We start from the raw sequence: 21358 nt of genomic DNA, 5'->3' as shown, positions 1-21358 counted from the left end.
ATCGCACGCAACACATTTGGTTCATTACAGATAATTAATTATCTAAAGTAGAGATACAAACATTGAACTCCAAGTACAAATTCACCAAAGATTCTCTAAATTTTGTTGGTTGTGGTAATGAGTACCTCTTTCCTGTGTAATATTGACTTTTGATGTTTCAATGTCTGATTCTATAGCCTGAAGCATTTAATTTTGATGTTGTTTTCTGTCTCCTAGGGCGGTGAGGTATCAGGCAAGAATGGGCGCATCCACTGTTCACTGAATATAAATACTGAAACTGGGCGCTTGTCAGCAAGGAGGCCAAATTTGCAGGTTTTTCCTACATAAGATTCAAATCTTTATGAGATTACTTATATAGGTAGTGTTCTTGAATATCATCATGATTATGCGTTTGGCACTTGAAATGATGTCATTTGCCAAGTAGCTTGTAGCTCAATGGCACCTCTGTGGCTCTCCCAAATGGGAGGTCACAGGTTCAAACCCATTGGGGGCATTGACTCTTTGTGCTTCAATAGGTTGAGAAAGTATGTATGGACAAATACTATGTTGTAATAGAGTCAGTAGTACTAAAAAAAAACTCTTTGGAATGAAATCTAAAAATCCTACAGCTTGATGCAATTAAGACTTAGATGATGTGGTATTATTATTATTATTATTAGGGAAAATTGCACTTTTCGTCCCTAAGTTATAGGGTAATTGTAGAATTCGTCCCCGAGTGTTGGTCATGTTCACTTTTTGTCACTAAGTTATCACTAACGTTGCACTTTTCTTGTATTCCATAGCTCAATAATACCAAAATATAGCCTGAGTTGCAAATAAACATGAACTTCTCTTGACTATCATCTGCCATATTTTGAGCCAGTACATGCAATCTGTTAGGTGTCTACCTACATGGTAGCATTTTCTAGTTATCTATTTTCATTTGACTCTTAAGGTTTGTAACTGCTAAAATATATTTTCCTGTGATGCAGAACCAGCCTGCTTTAGAAAAAGACAGGTATAAAATTCGTCAGGCATTCATCGCTGCACCTGGGAATTCCTTAATTGTTGCTGATTATGGGCAGGTGATTTTGATTTCCAACTGTTTTTATTAGTATAATAATTCCTGTCGTTGTGTCTCACAAATGTTTGTTTTCCTTTGTTGATTAGTTGGAACTTAGGATTCTTGCACACCTTGCGAACTGTAAGAGCATGCTGGCTGCCTTTGAAGCTGGTGGAGACTTCCATTCAAGGACTGCTTAAAACATGTATCCACACATACGAGAAGCAGTTGAACAAAAGCATGTTCTCCTAGAGTGGGACCCTCAGCCTGGTGAAGACAAGCCACCAGTTCCTTTACTAAAGGTTTGGTGCAAACAGTCTGTTGGTTGATTTGTCTTTCAGGCAGCATAATTTTCTATTCTTGTCTTTTCTCTTTGTAGTTCCTTAAAAGCATGTGGCATGATGTCTCATGTTGGTTGAGTATCTGCCTTTGCCCTCTTTTGGGCTGATAGGGTACTATATTTATAATATAAGCGGTTAACCTTAAAGTTGCTGGATATCAATGTGGAATATAATGTTGATAGTATGACAAGAAAAATGTAATATGTATTTACTACTGATGTTGGTTATGATACTCGAGAAGAATGAACAATGTCAAAAAATATCTGGTCTGAGGAAAGTACAAATATTCTGAGATGACTGAGATATGATACTTCCTCTGGCCTGGTTTATTGGCCACATTTCCATTTTTATTGGTCCGTAAGAAAATGTCCACTTCCAAATTTCCAAAGGACATATGATGCCAACAAGGTGTTTAAACAACTGAGGGTACTTTAGGAATATTTTAGCCCAGTAGTTGCAAATGTATTGAACTAATTATTGTCAAATGGGCCAATAAAAATGGGATGGAGAAAATAACATTCAGGGGGATATAGGAGTAATTGTTTTTTACTTGTATTTTACTCCTTGACTATTTTGCATTGCATAATGTACAGACTTTTGATACAAGTACCATTATGGTTGTCTTTTATTAACAAAATCATTTTTTTTTGGGTATAGGATGCTTTTGCCTCTGAAAGAAGGAAAGCGAAGATGCTTAATTTTTCCATTGCATATGGAAAAACTATAGTGGGGCTTGCTCGGGATTGGAAGGTAACCTTGCTTGTTTAGAACAAAAAGGATGAGTGGATTTCCTGCTTTATTTGGTTTGTGTTACTGGATAATCACCGATCACACATTCACAAACAGGTATCTGTGAAAGAAGCCAAAGAAACAGTTGATCGCTGGTATAGTGACAGAAAGGAAGTATTATCTTGGCAAGAACAACGTAAATCTGAAGCACATCAATTTGGATGTGTTTACACACTCTTAGGACGAGCACGCTGGTTCCCTTCACTGAAAAAAGCAAGCAGCTGTGCAGGTCTTTGTGTTAATCTCCACTCTCACCCTTTCTTCCTGTTTACTTCTGTTTTTTGTTCCCAACCCAAGTAGGATTTATTTTGGCTTGTCTGAGGTCTATTCTGTGCACATATTTCTTGGGGCTGGAGAGATCGTATGCATGCATGTGTTTATGGAAAGTAGTCTTGGTGCCTGTGAAGTAACATGCATTGTCTCTTCAACAGGGAAGTGCTGCAGATGTTGCAATGTGCGCCATGCTCGAAATATCAAAGAACCCACGATTAAAGGAGCTTGGCTGGAAATTGCTTTTACAGGTTATTTCATTTACTTCAACCATTCCATCCCTCCCTCCCCTTTTAAAGAACGAAAATCCCCCATAAACTTCCTGGATTCGGGAAATCAGAACGAAATTTGCAATGGAATATAGCAGCTAGAGTGCTGCTTACTATCTAGTATTATATAATATATGCTCTTTCATTATTTAGGCGCTGGTAACTGTCAGTATCTAATTGTGTGTTTCACTTAGACGTGTGTAATTCACTATTTCTTTTGTTTCTTATCATTTTGCTATTGTGAGTAGGTTCACGATGAAGTAATTCTTGAAGGGCCAACAGAGTCAGCCGAGGAAGCCAAGGCTATTGTAGTTCACTGCATGTCCAATCCATTTGACGGGAAGAATATTCTGAGAGTTGGGCTATCAGTTGATGCGAAATGTGCTCAAAACTGGTATTCTGCCAAGTAGAGAACAGATTCGGTTCTCATAACAGGGAGATCTTTTACTAACCTCTCTCCTTCACACTCCTAAGTGCATTGAAAGGTCCCTTTTTGGTATTTAGCTTCTCAAATTCCATGTAACCACGACGAGGTGTGCCAACCAGCAAATGGCGGCGGCTGCTTTTCTTCGAACCAGTGGTTTTTTTGTGATGCATGGCATGTATATATATGTATGATAGAATGTAAAACATGAATTTTATGTGATATGCTGTAATCTTTAATCTTCATCAGGGTTATTATAAACACTTGGTTATAAGGTTAAAGTAGATTTGGAAGACAGGCTGAGAAGTGAGAACTAACCAAAGCTGGATATTATACTGAAGGGACTAAAAGTACATCAGAACTCAAAAAGATAATCCTTCCCTTGATGAAGAGGCATCAAGCAAGTTTAGTTGAGAGCGATTTATGTCATTTTATTCACACTTATGGGTGGAAGGTTTTTTTTTTTTTTTTTTTTTTTTCACTTCATCAGAAAGTCTCAGGATATGTGGACCATGTTGCTTAGGTTGCACTGATTGATTAGCTCAAACTCATGAAAGTTGAACTTGTAACATTGTACTTATTAAATTAGCCGTCTGACTAACTTGACTAAAGTTGTCATTAAACATATATTTTTAAAAATATTTATAGATTGTCCATTAATTGTTGACATCACAACTAGTTTAATACGGAGTAGTTTTTACCAATGGATTGGATTAATTATTTGTAAAGAGATATTTGGTAAAATTAACTATTTAGTAATAAGATCTATACAGACATGTGTACAACAACAATTTTATTTTTTTTTTTTGAAAAAAAAACACAACAAATATTTTTATAATAATAAAAAATAACAATCAAATAACAATTTTTTTAAAAGAATATTGTTTGTGGACCTTGGCCAACAATTGAAGTGGGGAGAAAAGCTAAAGTGGTGCAACAATTTTTTTATTTTTTATTTTATTTTTAGAGATAAAAAGACAAATTAATTATCAAACACCCATTATTACTCCGAAAAGCTATTTACTAAACAAAACTATTAAACACCCATTATAACTTTATTAAAACTCTTCTTCCTCGTCTCGTCAATGACGATGACTGATGAGGATCAATTATTTGGAACAAAGCATTGCAGTTTGCAGCTACGAGGCCAAACGTGCAATCACGATTTGATGATTGATGAATGCCACACTAATTACAAGCTAAGGAAGCCACCACTAATTCTTCCCTCTCATTTTAACTTTCCTACAAATTCTTACTGGATTTTGTTGCCTAAAAACACACTGAATTTTGAAATTTGTGGTTTTTAAAAGTTATAAAGTATTATTCATTTGAATTTTGTGGTTTTTAAAAGTTATAAATTACACTTTTGGTTCTTGTGTTATGGAATAATAGTAAGTTTAGCATGAGTTATAACGTCTTGCTATTTTTAATCAAAGTGTTTCTTTTGGTTAACAAGCTTGCCAAAATTTACCATTACTTTTCAAAACACACTAGAGGACTAAGAACTACTAATGGAATTACATTTCCTATTTATCTTTTCCCTTCAAATTGCACTTTAACATTGCTATTTAGTAGCAAAAATCACTGACTATTGCCATTTATTATACTTTTTTTTTCTTTTTCAAAAAAAAAAAAAAAGAGTTAGCTCTAAGAATAGTCCATTGGCTATTGATATTTATCAATTTTTATCTTCGACTTTCAATTTGACCTTGGCTATTGATTTTATTCTAGATTTGGCCATTCGATTAAATATTTGTTTAATAGGTGTTAAATTTAAAGATAAAAAATGTAAAATTTGCTAACAGAATCGCCTCTTCAGATTTGCAAAGTTAAGGGTGTTGAAATAAAGGATATAATCACCTCAAATTTGGAGTAAAAACTTATCAATAGTCTAGTCCAGATTTACTTATTATGCTAACAAGACAATTTTTACCTTTAAATTTAAGGTCTATTAAGCAAATATCTAATCAAAGGACAAAATCAAAGTATATATAATCAAACTGAAAGTCAAAAGTAGAAATTAGACAATGTTAATAGTCAATAGACTATTATTGGAATACAAGGCCATTTATACAAAAATTTTGAGCAACCGCCCACGCTATTCGAGCACTGTCTGTCTGGGTCACGTTGACTCCCCCGCTGACCTGACCCTTTGGCCCGGGTCAGTCCACCTCAGGCCAACCTTGTGGTTGGTCTTCTCTGGGTCTGGTTCTTCCATGACCAATATTATTCATCACCACCAAATGCTCCATGTATTGTGTCATAAATAAACATTTAAATTATTAAAAAATATTTAGATTTATTGTATTTTATATTTATTCTTTCAATAACAATTCAAAATCCGTACAGGAACTCGACAATGATAAAATGGTGGGAAAATAATTGATCTTTTTCCAATATTATTTCCCAACGACCCAACACTATCCAATCAATCAATAGTCTCTAAAATTGAGGTACTTTTCATATATTATTAAAAAAATTAAAAAGAAAGGTAATGTCAAAAGAACCAAGAAAATGTACAAAAATGAAATATTTAAAATACTAAACTACTTGGGTGGCAATGGATTAATGGAGACAGAGACTAGAGAGCTAAAATGCTTAGTCTATTTGATTTTGAATTTTTGTTGTGTCTAGAAAATACATAGTCGAGATTGTGCATTGAATAAACCATGTCCCTGTGCAATAACATCTAAATTATTTCCAAAAACCTTGACAACATAATTGATGAAAAATATATTGACAAGAATCTTGAATTTTTTATTTTTTTGATTCATAAATGTGGTGATTCTTGTCAGATCTTGCCTAGGCGTCTGTACAACGTTGACTGGTTTGAGATACCAAGATACATAGAGAGGACACAAACCTTATTGAAAAATGGGGCAAAAACAAAACTTACCCATATAGAGATTGATGCACCAAGTAGTAGATTTCTTGAAAGTGACATCATCATCTTTATAATACAGTTGTGGCCCTCTCACCTTCTCTGGTTTTTTAAAATCTTTTGTGCTTTCTGTTTTTCTTTCTGGGTAGAAGGGTGCTCTAAAAGAGGCAAGAGCCTGCCATTGTTGGTAAATTCCTTATTTCAATCTTTATTGCATTTAGCCTAGATCTGTTTCATTTTGAAGGTTTTCTTATGAAAGTTGCAATCTTTAAAGTTTATGGGTGTTGAAATAGTATGGGTAAGTGAATCTTTAAATTTTTTGGGTGAATTGAATAATGTTTCAAGGTTCTTGCTGATTTGCCTCTTTGCTGTTAGTTCGGTATCTTTATTTGCTACTTTTTGAGGGCATATGGTGTTTCTTGTCTCTGAACAGTCAGCAAGCATAGTTGGGTTGTGGTATATATGCTGTAGTGCTAAAGTTTGAAAAGAAAATAAAGGAAGGTTTTACTTTTTGCTTTTCATTCCCATTTGCATTTTTCTGGGTTCTCACTTGCCATTTTCCTAAATTTGTTCTTTTTGGGTGGTGACTTTCATGGGGTTGGCTGGTGGGTGCAACACTTCAAGGAGTATTGAATATCATGCATTTAGTGGGGATTTTTGGTTTTCCTATATAGACTAAAGGCCAATCTTTAGAGTTCATCCACCCCTCTTGGGATTTGGTAGGTGGGTTGGATTGGGGAAGGAGGGTGGTTGAACTCATGAGTGAATTTGTCCAATGCCCATTCTTGATCACTTCATGTTTTACCTATGATACTTTTTATTGTGAAAATTGCGTTTTTGATTCTCTAATTATACTCGCCGTACAAACTTAACCTTTAAGTTATACGTGTAATATCTTTAACTCGTAAGTTTTATGCAAAATGATGATTTTAGTATCTGAAGGACCAACTCAGCTACTTTATTATGTAACATATTGGTAACAGGAATAGTCTCCGGGGAATAAAATTGTCACTTCGCTCATAACTTAGGGGTTAAAGATTGTCACGCATATAGGGTATCTTTCAATCTCCCTTAGAATTTGGTGGGTGGGGATGGAGGGGGGTGGTAGAACTAATGAGTGAATTTGCCTTTTTTTTTTTTGGATACATTAGTTTTTTAGATTATGCTAGACTAATCCTAAACCTCCAGAACCCAGAATCATTAGAGGAGGTAAATCGCGAGTCGCCCAAACAGCCTCCCAGTTATGAATTTGCCCCATTATTGATCACTTCATGTTGTACCTATCTGATATTTTTTTATTTGAAGCAAATCCAAAATCATTTTGTAACCATTTCAAGTTTGGATTACTTTATGGCAGACATTGGTAGAATTTGGCAGATTCATGATGGTTTTAAATGCACAACTGTGCTTACATTCAATTCATTTCAACAGCCCATATAGATTACATCTCTAGTTGTGAAAACAAGAATGAATTTGTTAGGTATGCACACAAATACCCTTTAGCCACAAACATCTAATCCACATATATACTGCTGTTTCACAGGTCTGAAACTAGATTGATACAGAATCTGTTGTGGGGAAAACATAGAAAGAAATGGTTCAAACATTAGAGGAAATCAAGGGTGGAGGAGGGTCCATAAGGGTGGGAACCACTGGCACAATCAGTGCCCTAATGTCAAGAGAATTGGATTCCATAAAACCAGCTTCTCAGACCCCAGAAACAAGCAGAAACAAGGCTCCTTCGGTCTGTGCTTTCGTGGTTGGTGATGCTACGAGTCCTAAACGGGTGAAATCAAGAACGGTGTCAGCAGATGAAGCGAGCAGCAGCGGTGGAAATCAGAGAAGCCCCGATGAAACGGTTTGCAAGACGAGGAACTACCATAGGAGGACTAACCAAATTCCTATATTGGAATCGTTGGATAACGTCTCTGTGGATGGGACACCAGTAAGACAGAAAGGGGAAAAAAAGGAGCTTACATGGTGGAAATTGTGGACATAAAATGTGGGAATGTTCCCATCAAGAACAGAATCAAGAAGCTCGGGTTCTCAAAGCTCTCAGATGACAGCCCGGTCTAAGCCCTTAACTCTTTAACATCAGCCTTGAGGTTTTTGTAAGTGAATCCAGAAATCGCCCTGGGACGATTATTTTTGCTCTCTATAACTTCCACCATAGAACACATGCTAGGCAAGAACTTCTTGGCGTTCTTGCAGCCTCTCTTCTTCTTTTTCGGGTTTCCAAGCTTTGGCTTAGAAATGCCACTTGTAGAAGAAGCCACATCTGCAAAATGACAGCAAGAGTTGTTGTTATGGGGGCCTAAGTCCAGTCTACTGAAATACTCGATTTCTCGTAACACAAGGGACCCAACTGTGCCTCGGCTGCCAATCTCAACCAGGGCGATCCGAGCAGATTTTGCAGCCATTTTTCTTGGGAATAATGTATAATGAATGTTATGTCATATGGCCATGGGTATCAAATTTATACATCAGAAGGGAGAAAGGGTCAATTATGGTTAGGCCTAATAGGTACTATTGTTTTCACATGAATATTTTATGTAACAGAGTGGAAAAGCATGGGGGGGCTATTGCCTATTGCCTATTGGCTCTTTCCTTTCATGGAGTGCTGTGGTCACTCTATTCATGTGTTTGCAGTTAAAAACATTAAAGTTGATAATCTTTTTAACTGCCTGGTGGATTCAGATTCTTAAATTTTGGTTTTTTATTCATGGACCACATCAACTGCTTGCTTTTTGGTACAAGTAGTAGATGCATGCATTACCTCATCTAGTAACATGATTCAGTTTGATGGTCATGAAACAACCACTTCCTTGCTGTCATTTTTATGATCCCCCAAAAAAGTAACTTGATTGTTGGATTAACAAATTTATGTTGGGTGTAAATTGACCCGTGGAGATATTTAAACACCCTTTTGGTACATCTAGGAAGGCTGGGAATCAAACTTTTTAATATCCTAATTTAAAGTTATAATAAACCCATACCACTTTCCTACCAATAGTTATCCAACGACTCGAATCCATCTTCTACATTGTAAGGTGGACAGTGGACTCATTACAATTTACATACTGAATGAACATTCAAAATTGTGAATATTCAGTATGTAAATTGTGAACATTTAGTTGTTAATATTTAGTATATAAATTATGAGCATTCAATATGTAAATGGTGTATTTTAGACTCGGGTTCACAGAGTAATTTGCCACTTTCCTACAATTTCTTTTTTTAATTTTCATTTAGTGTATTTATTGGCCTTAGTATGTGTGGCCCAAAAGAGTTGTGAGTTACGGAGTATTATTTTACAAGTCTGAGTGTTTATGGGCTTAATATATGTTGTCTTATCATTTATCAACTTTGTGTATTTATGGGCCAAAAAGAGTTTAGATTAGTCTTAGAGGCTCAAAAGAGTTACTACTTTACAAGTCCGAGCGTTTCTGGGCTGAATGGGAAAAGGTGCACAAGGGAAGCTACTCTATCAGAGCCAGGTTTCGATCCTGGGACCTGTGGGTTATGGGCCCACCACGCTTCCGCTGCGCCACTCTGATTTGTTGTTTAAATGCTGTAACTTTCTATAGTTAACCAATTATGTTTGTGTAGATAGCTGTGATGATAAGGCCCGTTTGTGATTCTGGTGTTTCTCAAACTGAACCATGGCCACGATTTCAAGTGCTATCCAACTGACACTACTAGCTTCAAGACCCACTCTTTCTTCTTCTTCTCCGTCTCTCCCAAAGCTTAATTCTCGGTTTCTGGGTGGCGTACGAGCGAAGCGATTAGGATGGTGCAGGCCCTCCGGGCTCGGGCCGGGCTGTGGTTCAAGAACAACCTGCTGGTTCAAATTCGGCAAAAATGGCGTCGATGCTGAAGGCGCTGGCATTTATGGTAGCCAAGCCCGAGACGACTTTGACCGAGATGATGTTGAACAGGTAATCCTTCAACTCTCATTTGAACTGTGTACAAATTCAGTTCTCAACGAGAGCGATCTATTAGACTTTCTTGATTTGAATCTATTAGCTATAGACAATTTAAGTTGATTTATCTCTTTTGCTCTGCTAAGATCATAGGGTGGGGCCCATGCACACCATCAGATAGTAGTTAAGTTGGTCAGATTGTGTGCTTAGCAATCACAAGGTTATAATAGACCTTGGTTTGAATCAGTTAGCTATAAACAATTTAAGTTGGTTTATTTTTCCTTGCCCTGCTAAGGTCGTATGGTGGGGTATCCGTGCACGCCATCACATAATAGCTGCAAGTTTCGTCGTCACTAGAAAATAAAATTATTGTCTGGTGGAACTCAAAAATGGATTCATGTTGTTATTGTATTTTGGTGTTAATCTGGCTTCATTAATATTTATTGTTTCAACTGTACAATGGATCAATCTATTAATATGAACTTTGAAAATTAGGCTTATGAGCTAATTATGTTGGACACATATATTGCATTATAATTCTATGACTTGTTAACTGCAGTACTTCAACTATATGGGCATGCTTGCTGTTGAGGGTTCATATGATAAGATGGAGGCTCTTTTGAGCCAAAATATCCACCCAGTCGACATTTTACTTCTCATGGCCGCCTCAGAAGGCGACAAGCCTAAAATCGAAGAGTTACTAAGAGCCGGTGCTGATTACACTGTGAAGGATGCAGATGGGCGTACTGCCCTTGATAGGGCTAATGAGGAAACCAAAGACTTCATACTTAACTTCTCAGTCCAGAAGGCATAACTAACAGAGTTCTGTTGTTAACTTTTGTGTTTGTATTTGCCTCTTATCAATTTCTTTGACATTAGATTTCTTCCCTTGTGTTTTTTTGGCAAACTTTTGGTTTTTATTTGAGTTTCAATCTGTGTTTGGCATCATTCTCAAGATCAGAGTAGTATGTAGCTATGATAATTTCATGTTAGTGTCACTCTTGAACATCTAGTTTGTAATGTGTGCCCAATTTTGTGTCTTCAGTTTCAATGGATGCCAACATTGTTATTCAAATTTTTTAGGTTTAACCAACTGTCCATATGTTGCCAAGTTGAACAAGGAAAAATGTGCCAAAGCGGTGGTCTGAGGTGTTGCACTTTAGACAAAGAAAAATGTGCCAAAACAGTGGTCTAGTCGTTGAGGCGATGCACTTTAGAGTTTAGATTGTTTCTAGCAATAGAGTGGGGCTTCAACTTGTAATTCTTTAAAAATTGGGGTTTCAACTTGTAATTCATTGTTCCAAAAAAAAAAAACTTGTAATTCATTTACAAATTATGACCTACGTGGATCGCAAAGCAAGAACTCATAAGAATATGTGACTCTCAAATTACAATTTAAGAGCATCTCCAATAGGCATAGATTTTGAGGAGTTTTTGCAGTATAACATGTGAGAGATAAGGGATATTAGGAAAAAAAACAAATGAAATTACGTGTCCAGCGGGCGCATAGAGTGCATCAAAACTATACAAATGGAGGAAATTACGCGTTCAAATCTTCTCTCTCCTCCACATGTGCATCAAAACCTGCAAAAACCATCTAAAATCCACTATTGTGGATGCCTTAAGTTGAATTCAAAATTTTCTCAAAATTAGTGACCATCTGATTTCAGGGCTTAGAGGTTTAATAATTCTTTATTTTCCTTTATTTTTGTTATTCTTAAGCACCAAAGAGAATAGATGGAGCTATGATTGTTAATGAGAATGTTAAGTTAAAGCAAGCCAAGTGGGACAAAAGCTCGACCAACATATATCCTAAAGATAAGGTTGAGAAACCATCAGAACTAACTACTGCTGCAATTCCACTTTGCAAAGTGGGAAAAAGAAAACCTTAAAAAAGGTTTGAATTGGGAAATCATCAGAACGAACTAACTGCAATTCCATAACATTTCAGTAAGGTCCAAGGAAAACAAAGTGGAAGGAACAAATGGCCCCCACTTACATACTGACTGGGATAGATAGATTCAATTTCAATCAATGAATTGCACACGTAAACTTATATATCTTATTTAATTTAATTTAATTATTATATGCGGTGGTTTCATCATTATACCATGGACCAAAATTTATATTGCATTATAAATCCTGATACAAAAATTATGTACCTTCAATTAATACATTCTGTATATATCGTTAACAGTTTATGTACCTGTAAACATATAACTTTATAATTACTAGCACATAATATGATAGTTACATGTATAAAAATTGTCAAATGCAGATACAAAATGTGTCAATTACATATACAAAATTTGAAAGCTATTTTTGGATCAAAATTTACAATGCAAAGTAGACTCATGATATAATTTTTCACTCTCTCTTGAATCTTGATGTAGGTACACGTGTAATAGCTATAATATGCTATCATTTTCCAATATTCATAACTAATATAATCAAAGATTTTACCAAACCCATGCCATATCATATCTGTATATATTATGAATATTTATCATTTTTTCCAAAATTTTAATTAGAGCAGGAAAAACAAATGGCTGCAGGCCGGACTAGGCTGAATTCCGGCTTACGTGTACCAGATAATTAAGATACTAAGTACACATTATATTGTTTTCACAAAAAAAAAAAAAAGTACACATTATATTAATGAATATACATTACGAGGTAGCATTAAAAAATGATTGTATTTAGTGATTGGTCTCACCCAACTGCCAACCCCAACGAGGTTTAATATCATAGGAAATAGAAATTAGTTAGGTGGTTAATTGTAGGTGTCCACTCTAGCAAGCTTGGGCGGTCCAAATAAGAAGGCTTGGTTGGTGTATTGGTAAAGCTATTTTTTTTTTATTAAGATAAGAATCATGTCTATGGCCTATGAATGGGCGGTAGGGGCCCTAGTATAGGTTAAGTTGGAATGTTGGATTCGTCATTATCTCACCATTTTCACCCAATTTTACTTTTAATTTCACGTCACATTCAATTCTTAATTATTAATTTAATCATGTTTAGTTTCACATTTTTACTCACATTAATTCACGCATTTAATTTTTTATTATAATTTTCATTCAATTAATTTTGATTGCGAGCTGAGACAATACGATATTTCACAATTTTAATCTAATTTATATATATATATATATATATAAAACTAATAAACGATATAGCATAATGAAAAAAAAGTTAACAATTATGAAAATTCATATTTTCTTACCACCCTAAAGTGATGAAAAAACGAAGTTTTTGAATGACAATTGATTTTTTAATTAATTTGGAAATTTAAAATTTTTTATTAGTATTAACAACCCCTATTGAGAGTAGTTGAAAATTTCTATCATTTTTTTATTTTGGTGGTCAAAAGTTTTAATGGGCTAAATGTCGAATGTGTTTTCTTAATTTCTGTTATTGATGGTCTAAAATTCTAACTACCAGTGGTTGAAAATAAAATATTTTTTTTTTGTAAAATAGTCATGATTTAAAAAAAAAAATAAAAAATCAAGCAAAGGTCTAAATTTCTCACAATAGTTTTGTGGATCATAATAGTAGTTTTTCTATCAATATACTTTTTTCAAAATTTGTATATCAAATTATTGGTCATTATATTATTTATGAACATTTTCAACAAGAAGATGGGATTGATATTGTAAAATTATAAAATTGTAAATAGATACTAATTAACGTTAACTTAATTTTAACAAAACTACAATAGAGATCGAATTACATGTGATAAATTTAGTAAAATCATTCTAATTATAGTTCAATTAAAAATCAATAACTAATAAATGTATGCGGCAATAACATGATAGTCGTGAGACTAACAACATATTTAATTCAAGAAATACCCCTAAAATGAAATAATATTTTTGAAAATAAACATATTATGTTGTTTGTTTTTACGTTATGTTCTTATGAATAACATTCATGTGAACATCCATAGGCTCATGCTATGGATATCCTTCTCCCATTAATAAAAAAGCAAAGGAAAAAAAATTGTATAAGACTAACCAATTTACAAGTACTAATAAATATTAAGGTTATGTTTGGTAAATGACTACTAGCTGATTGAGTTAAAAGGTATAAATAGTTGATAAAATTAGCTGATTGTAGAAATGTGTTTTGTAAATTAACTGTTAGCTGATAACTGTTTGGTATAATTTATTTTCTCAAAAAGTTAATTGGAAAATTTGCTTTGAGCAACTTTTTATATTTTAGCATTTTGAAGTTACAAAAAATTGATTAACTAAAGACTTATATTGATTTTTTAACCAAATCAAATAGCTAAGAGTGGTCAAATAGCTAGGCCAAAATTAGCTGATAAGCTAACTATTTTATCAAACCGGGCTTAAGTATACATTTAATTTAGATTATCATATTTAATTTGGTGATGTAACATTCCCAAATTTCTCACATTAGTGACCTTACTTAAGAATATAATTTGAGATTTTGGGAGGATAATGATACTAGTACTTGTGAAAAAAAAAATTAAAAAAATACAATTCTACAAAGTGCAAACATGGGCATATTACATCCGTATATAATTTGATGAGATTGCTAAGCACATAACTTGAACCAAACATCCAGGGAATTTCCATCTTAAAACAAGGGCATGTATACTTTAACTTTTTTCTTTTTTTGAGGTAGGTAAACACGTTGGATAGGATAAGGAAAAGATATTCGATTCTTGGCATATATATTTTATCCATTACATATATATTCTCTTCCTACTTCGACTTTTAGAGGGAGGATTGAACGCACAAAAGCAACGCAAATTATATGGTGGACCATGATTATAGCTGATACTGCAGTTGTGTTGAACGGATACTGCAGTTGTGTTGAAAAGATACTGCAGTTGTGTTGAAAGGAAACTGCAGTTGCACGGAACAGAGGTCATTCATCCTTCAACACAACTGCAGTATCTTTTCAACACAACTACAGTATCTTTTCAACACAACTGCAGTATCCGTTCAACACAACTACAGTTCTAGATGGATGACACAACCTCTGTTCCGCGCAACTACAGTTCCCTTTCAACACAACTGCAGTATCCTTTCAACACAACTGCAGTATCCTTTCAACACAACTGCAGTATCAGTTCAACACAACTGCAGTATCAACCATGATCATGGTCCACAATGCATTGTGGACCATGGTCCACAGTATAACGACTGCAAAAGCAAGGTGGCATGGGTGCTGTGGACTTCCGTTGCCTTCATTCTTTTCTCTTTGATCACTGTCTAATTTATCGGTTTAATTGCTTTCCAACAAATACATTGGATCGCTATCACTTCAACCAACACTCAGCAGTCGTTAGTCTATGTTGTCGGAGAGCTCAACTTGATCACACACATGTTGGGGTCCCTCCTATGTGAGAATTGAGCTGGCAGCATAAAGACAAACAAAGAAAACAACAAATAAAATGTAGTGGGAAGCATTTGGTAGTGTTTACTTTGTCAGCAAGTGGAAAAGCAAGCAAGCATGCATTATTCCCATTTTTTTGTTGTGTTCCGCAGTAGAGAGGCAGCAAGTGGAGTGAATTATTTTTCATTCCCATTCTTCTCTCTTTTTCGGCCAACAGAAGAAAAAAAAAAAAAAACACAGAGAGGCAGTGAGTTCGGCAGTTCAGCAGAGGAAGAAAAACTCATTTTTCTTCTTCCTCTTCTTTTGGCGTTCGGCGGTTCATCAGTAGAAGGAACAAACTATTTTCTCCTTCATCTTTGGTGCAGTTTTGCCGTGCTATTCTGTCGTGGGTTTGCCTAGTTCTTGGGTACTATCTTCATCAAATATTTGAGGTCAGCTTGTATTTATTCCAGGCATCTCTTTGGATAATCTCGTAATATTTGTATTCATTTTACCTTGTTCGTGGTAGTTGAATATTTTGAGTACGAGATATTATTCCTTTTAGCCTGTGAATATTATAAGAATGTTTTGGCCTAGGAGTTGTTGTATTTGATGATTTGTGGATGTATGGCTCGTGTGGTAGCCTAAAACTTTGTACCCGAGATTTGTGATATAGTGGAAATTGTTGTTGTTGGTGGCCCGTGGTTTTTCCCCGTGGTTTTGGGGTTTTCCACGTAAATCTTGTGTTTCTTGTGTTCATATTTATTTTTGGGCTATTGTGTATTATCTCGTATTTGTGTACCGTGTTGGTCTTGTGATTTTTAATTGTCACAGGAGGTGGGATTTTTCCCAACAAAGTGGTATCAGAGCCCTGGTTGTTGATTTGGTATTTTTTGACAGCCTTGGTTGTTAATTGGATATATTTGAGATGGAAACAAATATGAGTAATATGGTACGATTGAATGGTAGAAATTATCACATTTGGAAAGCCAAGATGAAGGATCTCCTGTTCGTGAAAAAGTTACATCTACCTGTGTTTGCAAGTGCAAAGCCTGAAAATATGTCAGATGAGGAGTGGGACTTTGAGCACCAACAAGTTTGTGGATATATTCGACAGTGGGTTGAAGATAATGTTTTAAACCACATTATTAATGAGACACATGCCAGGAGCCTATGGAATAAACTTGAAACCTTGTATGCTTCTAAGACAGGCAATAATAAGTTGTTTTTGTTGAAGCAGTTGATGAATATAAGATACAGTGAAGGAACATTGATCAATGATTATGTTAATGATTTTCAGGGCGTTCTTGATCAGTTGTCCGGTATGGGCATCAAATTTGAGGATGAGGTACTTGGTCTCTGGTTGCTTAACACTCTACCAGATTCTTGGGAAACATTTCGGGTTTCTTTGACCAATTCAGCTCCCAACGGTGTTGTGACCATGGAATATGTTAAGAGTGGTATCTTGAATGAGGAAGCAAGGAGAAGATCTCAAGACACTTCTACTTCTACTTCGCAGTCAGATATTTTGGTTACAGATTATAGGGGGAGAAACAATCTAAGGGGTCAGAAAGGTAGAGATATTGAATGTCATTATTGTGGCAAGAAAGGGCACATCAGGAAGTATTGCTTCAAGTTGAAAAGAGATAAGAAGCAAGACGAGAATGATGGTGATACCGAGAACCAAGTTGCAACAGTAGTTAGAGCAGACTTACTAGTTGCTTTTGATGAGAATGCCATCAACGTTGCATGCCATGAGACAACTTGGATTGTGGATTCAGGTGCAGCCTACCATGTTACACCAAGGAAGGAATTCTTTTCTTCATATACTCCAGGTGACTTTGGAGAGCTCAGAATGGGTGATGATGGTCAGGTGAAGGTGACGGGTACCGGTACAGTTTGCCTTGAGACAAGCAATGGCGCAATTTTGGTACTTAAAGATGTCAAGCATGCACCAGATATCAGACTGAATCTTATTTCTACAGGAAAACTTGATGATGATGGTTTCTGTTGTTTCTTTGGTGATGGGCATTGGAAAATCACTAAAGGCTCGCTGGTTGTTGCACGAGGTAACAAGCATTCTAACTTGTACTCTTTGCAAAGTTCTATTTCTGATGATTCAGTGAATGTGGTAGAAAAAGAATGTGTATCAGAATTGTGGCATAAACGACTTAGTCACATGAGTGTGAAGGGGATTGATTATCTTGCCAAGAAGAGTAAGCTTTCTAGGGTTAAAGAAGCTAGATTGGACAAGTGTGTTCACTGCTTGGCTGGAAAACAGAGAAGGGTTACTTTCATGAGCCATCCTCCTTCAAGAAAGTCAGAGCCACTTGAGTTGATACATTCTGATGTGTGTGGACCAATGAAGGTTAGGTCACTCGGAGGTGCAGTTTACTTTGTAACCTTTATTGATGACTATTCTAGGAAACTCTGGGTCTATACTTTGAAGCACAAAAGTGATGTGCTTGGTGTATTTAAAGAGTTTCATGCCCTTGTTGAGAGACAGACAGGGAAGAAATTGAAGTGCATCCGTACTGATAATGGCGGTGAATATTGTGGACCGTTTGATGAGTATTGCAGAAGGTACGGTATCAGGCATCAGAAAACTCCTCCTAAGACACCTCAGTTAAATGGCTTAGCAGAAAGGATGAACCGGACTATTATGGAGAGAGTCAGATGTATGCTTGATGATGCAAAGTTGCCTAGTTCTTTCTGGGCTGAGGCAGTTTCCACAGCTGTTCATGTTATCAATTTATCTCCCGTTGTTGCTTTGAAAAATGAAGTTCCTGATAAAGTTTGGTGTGGAAAGGAAGTTTCTTACGATCACCTTAAAGTCTTCGGTTGTAAGGCATTTGTGCATGTTCCAAGAGATGAGAGATCTAAGTTGGATTCGAAGACTAGAGAATGCATTTTCATTGGTTATGGGTTTGATGAATTTGGCTACAGGCTGTATGATCCAGTTCAGAAGAAGCTAGTCAGAAGTCGTGATGTAGTGTTCTTTGAAAATCAAACCATTGAAGATATTGACAAAGTGAAAAAGCCAGAATCTCGTGATAGTGGAAGTTTGGTTGACATTGAGCCAGTTTCCCGCAGAGATACAGATGATGTTTATGAGGTTCAGGAAAATGGTCAGAATGGTGATCCTATACCGGACTATCAGGGTGATACAGTTGATGCAGATGGTCATGTTGATGATGTTGTGCACCAGGAACAAGAAGTTCCTTCGCAGGTTCCAGTTGATCTTCCGAGAAGGTCTGATAGGGAACGGAGACCATCTACTCGTTATTCTTCTAGTCAGTATGTACTTTTGACTGAAGGGGGAGAAAACATGAGTCTTATGAAGAAGTTGTGGAGAGTGAGCAAAAGGGACAATGGCCTGAGGTTCGTTGCTCTATCGCCGAGTTGGTGATTACTTTCACATAGTCGGTAGGGGGAGATTTGTTGGGGTCCCTCCTATGTGAGAATTGAGCTGGCAGCATAAAGACAAACAAAGAAAACAACAAATAAAATGTAGTGGGAAGCATTTGGTAGTGTTTACTTTGTCAGCAAGTGGAAAAGCAAGCAAGCATGCATTATTCCCATTTTTTTGTTGTGTTCCGCAGTAGAGAGGCAGCAAGTGGAGTGAATTATTTTTCATTCCCATTCTTCTCTCTTTTTCGGCCAACAGAAGAAAAAAAAAAAAAACACAGAGAGGCAGTGAGTTCGGCAGTTCAGCAGAGGAAGAAAAACTCATTTTTCTTCTTCCTCTTCTTTTGGCGTTCGGCGGTTCATCAGTAGAAGGAACAAACTATTTTCTCCTTCATCTTTGGTGCAGTTTTGCCGTGCTATTCTGTCGTGGGTTTGCCTAGTTCTTGGGTACTATCTTCATCAAATATTTGAGGTCAGCTTGTATTTATTCCAGGCATCTCTTTGGATAATCTCGTAATATTTGTATTCATTTTACCTTGTTCGTGGTAGTTGAATATTTTGAGTACGAGATATTATTCCTTTTAGCCTGTGAATATTATAAGAATGTTTTGGCCTAGGAGTTATTGTATTTGATGATTTGTGGATGTATGGCTCGTGTGGTAGCCTAAAACTTTGTACCCGAGATTTGTGATATAGTGGAAATTGTTGTTGTTGGTGGCCCGTGGTTTTTCCCCGTGGTTTTGGGGTTTTCCACGTAAATCTTGTGTTCCTTGTGTTCATATTTATTTTTGGGCTATTGTGTATTATCTCCTATTTGTGTACCGTGTCGGGTCTGTGATTTTGATTGTCACAGCAAGTGGGATTTTTCCCAACAACACATACATATGACTTTATTTTTTTAAGTTCCCATTAAATTAATGTATGTTTATTAACAATTACATTGCATAATCAAATAGATCATATTAATTGCCACCAACTACTTTGTAATGTGTTGTCACATCTATTATCATTCTAAATGAGTGGTCAAAAGATGGAATTCCAGTGGTCGCCGAGAGCATCGATTCTTTAAGCTGAAAGAGTTTGAGAAAGTATAAAATAGAAACTATCCCGTATATTGTAACAGAGTTAATAGTACTAAAAAAGATACTATGTATTATATTGTAAAGAATCATGAGTATTTTTTTAAAAAAAATACTACCTTGTAAAAAATCACTAGTATTTCAATATATATATATATATATATATATATATATATATATATATATATATATATATATATATATATATTATTGCCCAAAATTGGTTGGACAATTGACTTGATAACTACAAGATTTTAAATTTGACTCCATGTCATAGCTATCTATTGATTTTCTTGATTTGATGAGTTGGTTTTCTATAGACAACGAACCTATGATGGTCTACCTTATTGTGATCTATATATTGTCAATCAGTTAGGGTTTCAAAGCAGACTTAACCATATGCGCACTTTCTTGTAATTGCTACGGACTTTCTCGTAAATCAAAGTTATCTCTATTCATCTTTTTAAACTTAATTTGAATCTAATTAAGCACAGTTTAACAAATTAAACATACATACATGTGGAAATGTCCTAACTTTTTCACAACAATAACAGCATTTTAAGAGTAAAAACTAAGGAATGAAAAGGGGGTATGTTGAAATGACCAAACTTTTTCAAAAAAGAGAAAATATATAACTTGTGACTAGTGAGTAGAAACTAAGGAAACGGAGCACATGCATGTTTTTTATGCATTTAAAACAAATAAAGATTAAATGCCAAATTGTGCTTTTAGTTTTTAAGATATCATTAAGATAATTCAATTCTATTCTTTTTAATTTATGGTAGATTCAATTAATTTAATGAATATAAAGAGTTGCATTATCACATCATAATATGAATAATATAAAGTAAATTTAAGAGAGAAATAATATATGATCTCTTAATGTTAGGGAAGAGTCAATGTCATCATTAATTATACATAAGTGATAATTTGAGAACTTCAGGAGGAGGGAGCATGCGATGAATTGAAACATGTAATTCGTAATAGAAAGAATTATCTCTGAATATAATGGAGAACTCAATCTCTAGTCTAATAAATATGGAAACAAAACTCATCTAGGCATAGGGTTACGAATTAATTTGTAATTCACATAATAAGTTTGCTTTCTGAAAGACATATTTGATAGAACATATTGAATCTCAATGCAAGAAGCTTTGAATTGCTTGGAGGATATGATAGAGGGGATTTTAATTTTCTCACTTCCACTCTATAAATAAACATTAAGGAGTGATTTTTCAATTTTACCTTTTAAAATCCTTTGCTGTCATGAATCATCAAACTATAATTGTTCAACGAACTATGATTGAGTCTATATATAGTTCAAGATATAATTCGAGTCAAAAAACTTGAATTGTTATAAGCTCAAATGATACTGTATTGTAACAGAGTTAATAAGGTTTTGTTTGGAAGACGGTGTAAATCATAGGCTGGTGAGACTCGATCTCTAATTTTTAGACACAAACTTTACTCATGTGACCAATTGAAATGTCCGTCCTGACAAAAAAAAATTTATTTAATAATTTTTTTTTTGAAAACTCTTTTCTTAAACACGTAGTTTGAGGGCATGGGAATTACTTTTGTATCTC

At 35.2% G+C, this 21358-nt stretch overlaps 3 protein-coding genes, 1 non-coding gene and 1 pseudogene across 4 annotated transcripts; 3 read left to right on the top strand and 2 right to left on the bottom strand.

The window, feature by feature from the left end:
• The window catches only part of LOC116010704, a 5262-nt pseudogene extending 1846 nt beyond the window's left edge, over window positions 1–3416 (top strand).
• A 4194-nt stretch (window positions 3417–7610) lies between these two features.
• Window positions 7611–8015, top strand: LOC116010703. The gene has a single exon (XM_031250220.1). It carries the CDS (start codon window positions 7611–7613, stop codon window positions 8013–8015), a length of 405 nt encoding a protein of 134 aa, XP_031106080.1.
• Window positions 8016–8088: 73 nt separating this feature from the next.
• LOC116010702 lies at window positions 8089–8436 on the bottom strand. The gene has a single exon (XM_031250219.1). The coding sequence runs from the start codon at window positions 8434–8436 to the stop codon at window positions 8089–8091; it is 348 nt and encodes a 115-aa protein (XP_031106079.1).
• Window positions 8437–9501: 1065 nt separating this feature from the next.
• On the bottom strand, window positions 9502–9573 carry TRNAM-CAU. Its single transcript has one exon. It is a non-coding gene; the product is annotated as a tRNA-Met (tRNA).
• Window positions 9574–9640: 67 nt separating this feature from the next.
• LOC116009676 (protein LHCP TRANSLOCATION DEFECT) lies at window positions 9641–11014 on the top strand. Its single transcript, XM_031248796.1, has 2 exons — window positions 9641–9954; window positions 10499–11014. Exons 1-2 carry the CDS (start codon window positions 9679–9681, stop codon window positions 10751–10753), a joined length of 531 nt encoding a protein of 176 aa, XP_031104656.1. The 5' UTR covers window positions 9641–9678; the 3' UTR covers window positions 10754–11014.
• Window positions 11015–21358: the final 10344 nt, after the last annotated feature.

This window comes from Ipomoea triloba, chromosome 2, assembly GCF_003576645.1.
Source record: "Ipomoea triloba cultivar NCNSP0323 chromosome 2, ASM357664v1".
NCBI lineage: Eukaryota > Viridiplantae > Streptophyta > Magnoliopsida > Solanales > Convolvulaceae > Ipomoea > Ipomoea triloba.
The sequence above is the reverse complement of the archived record's forward strand: the minus strand, read 5'-3'. Positions and strand labels throughout refer to the sequence as shown.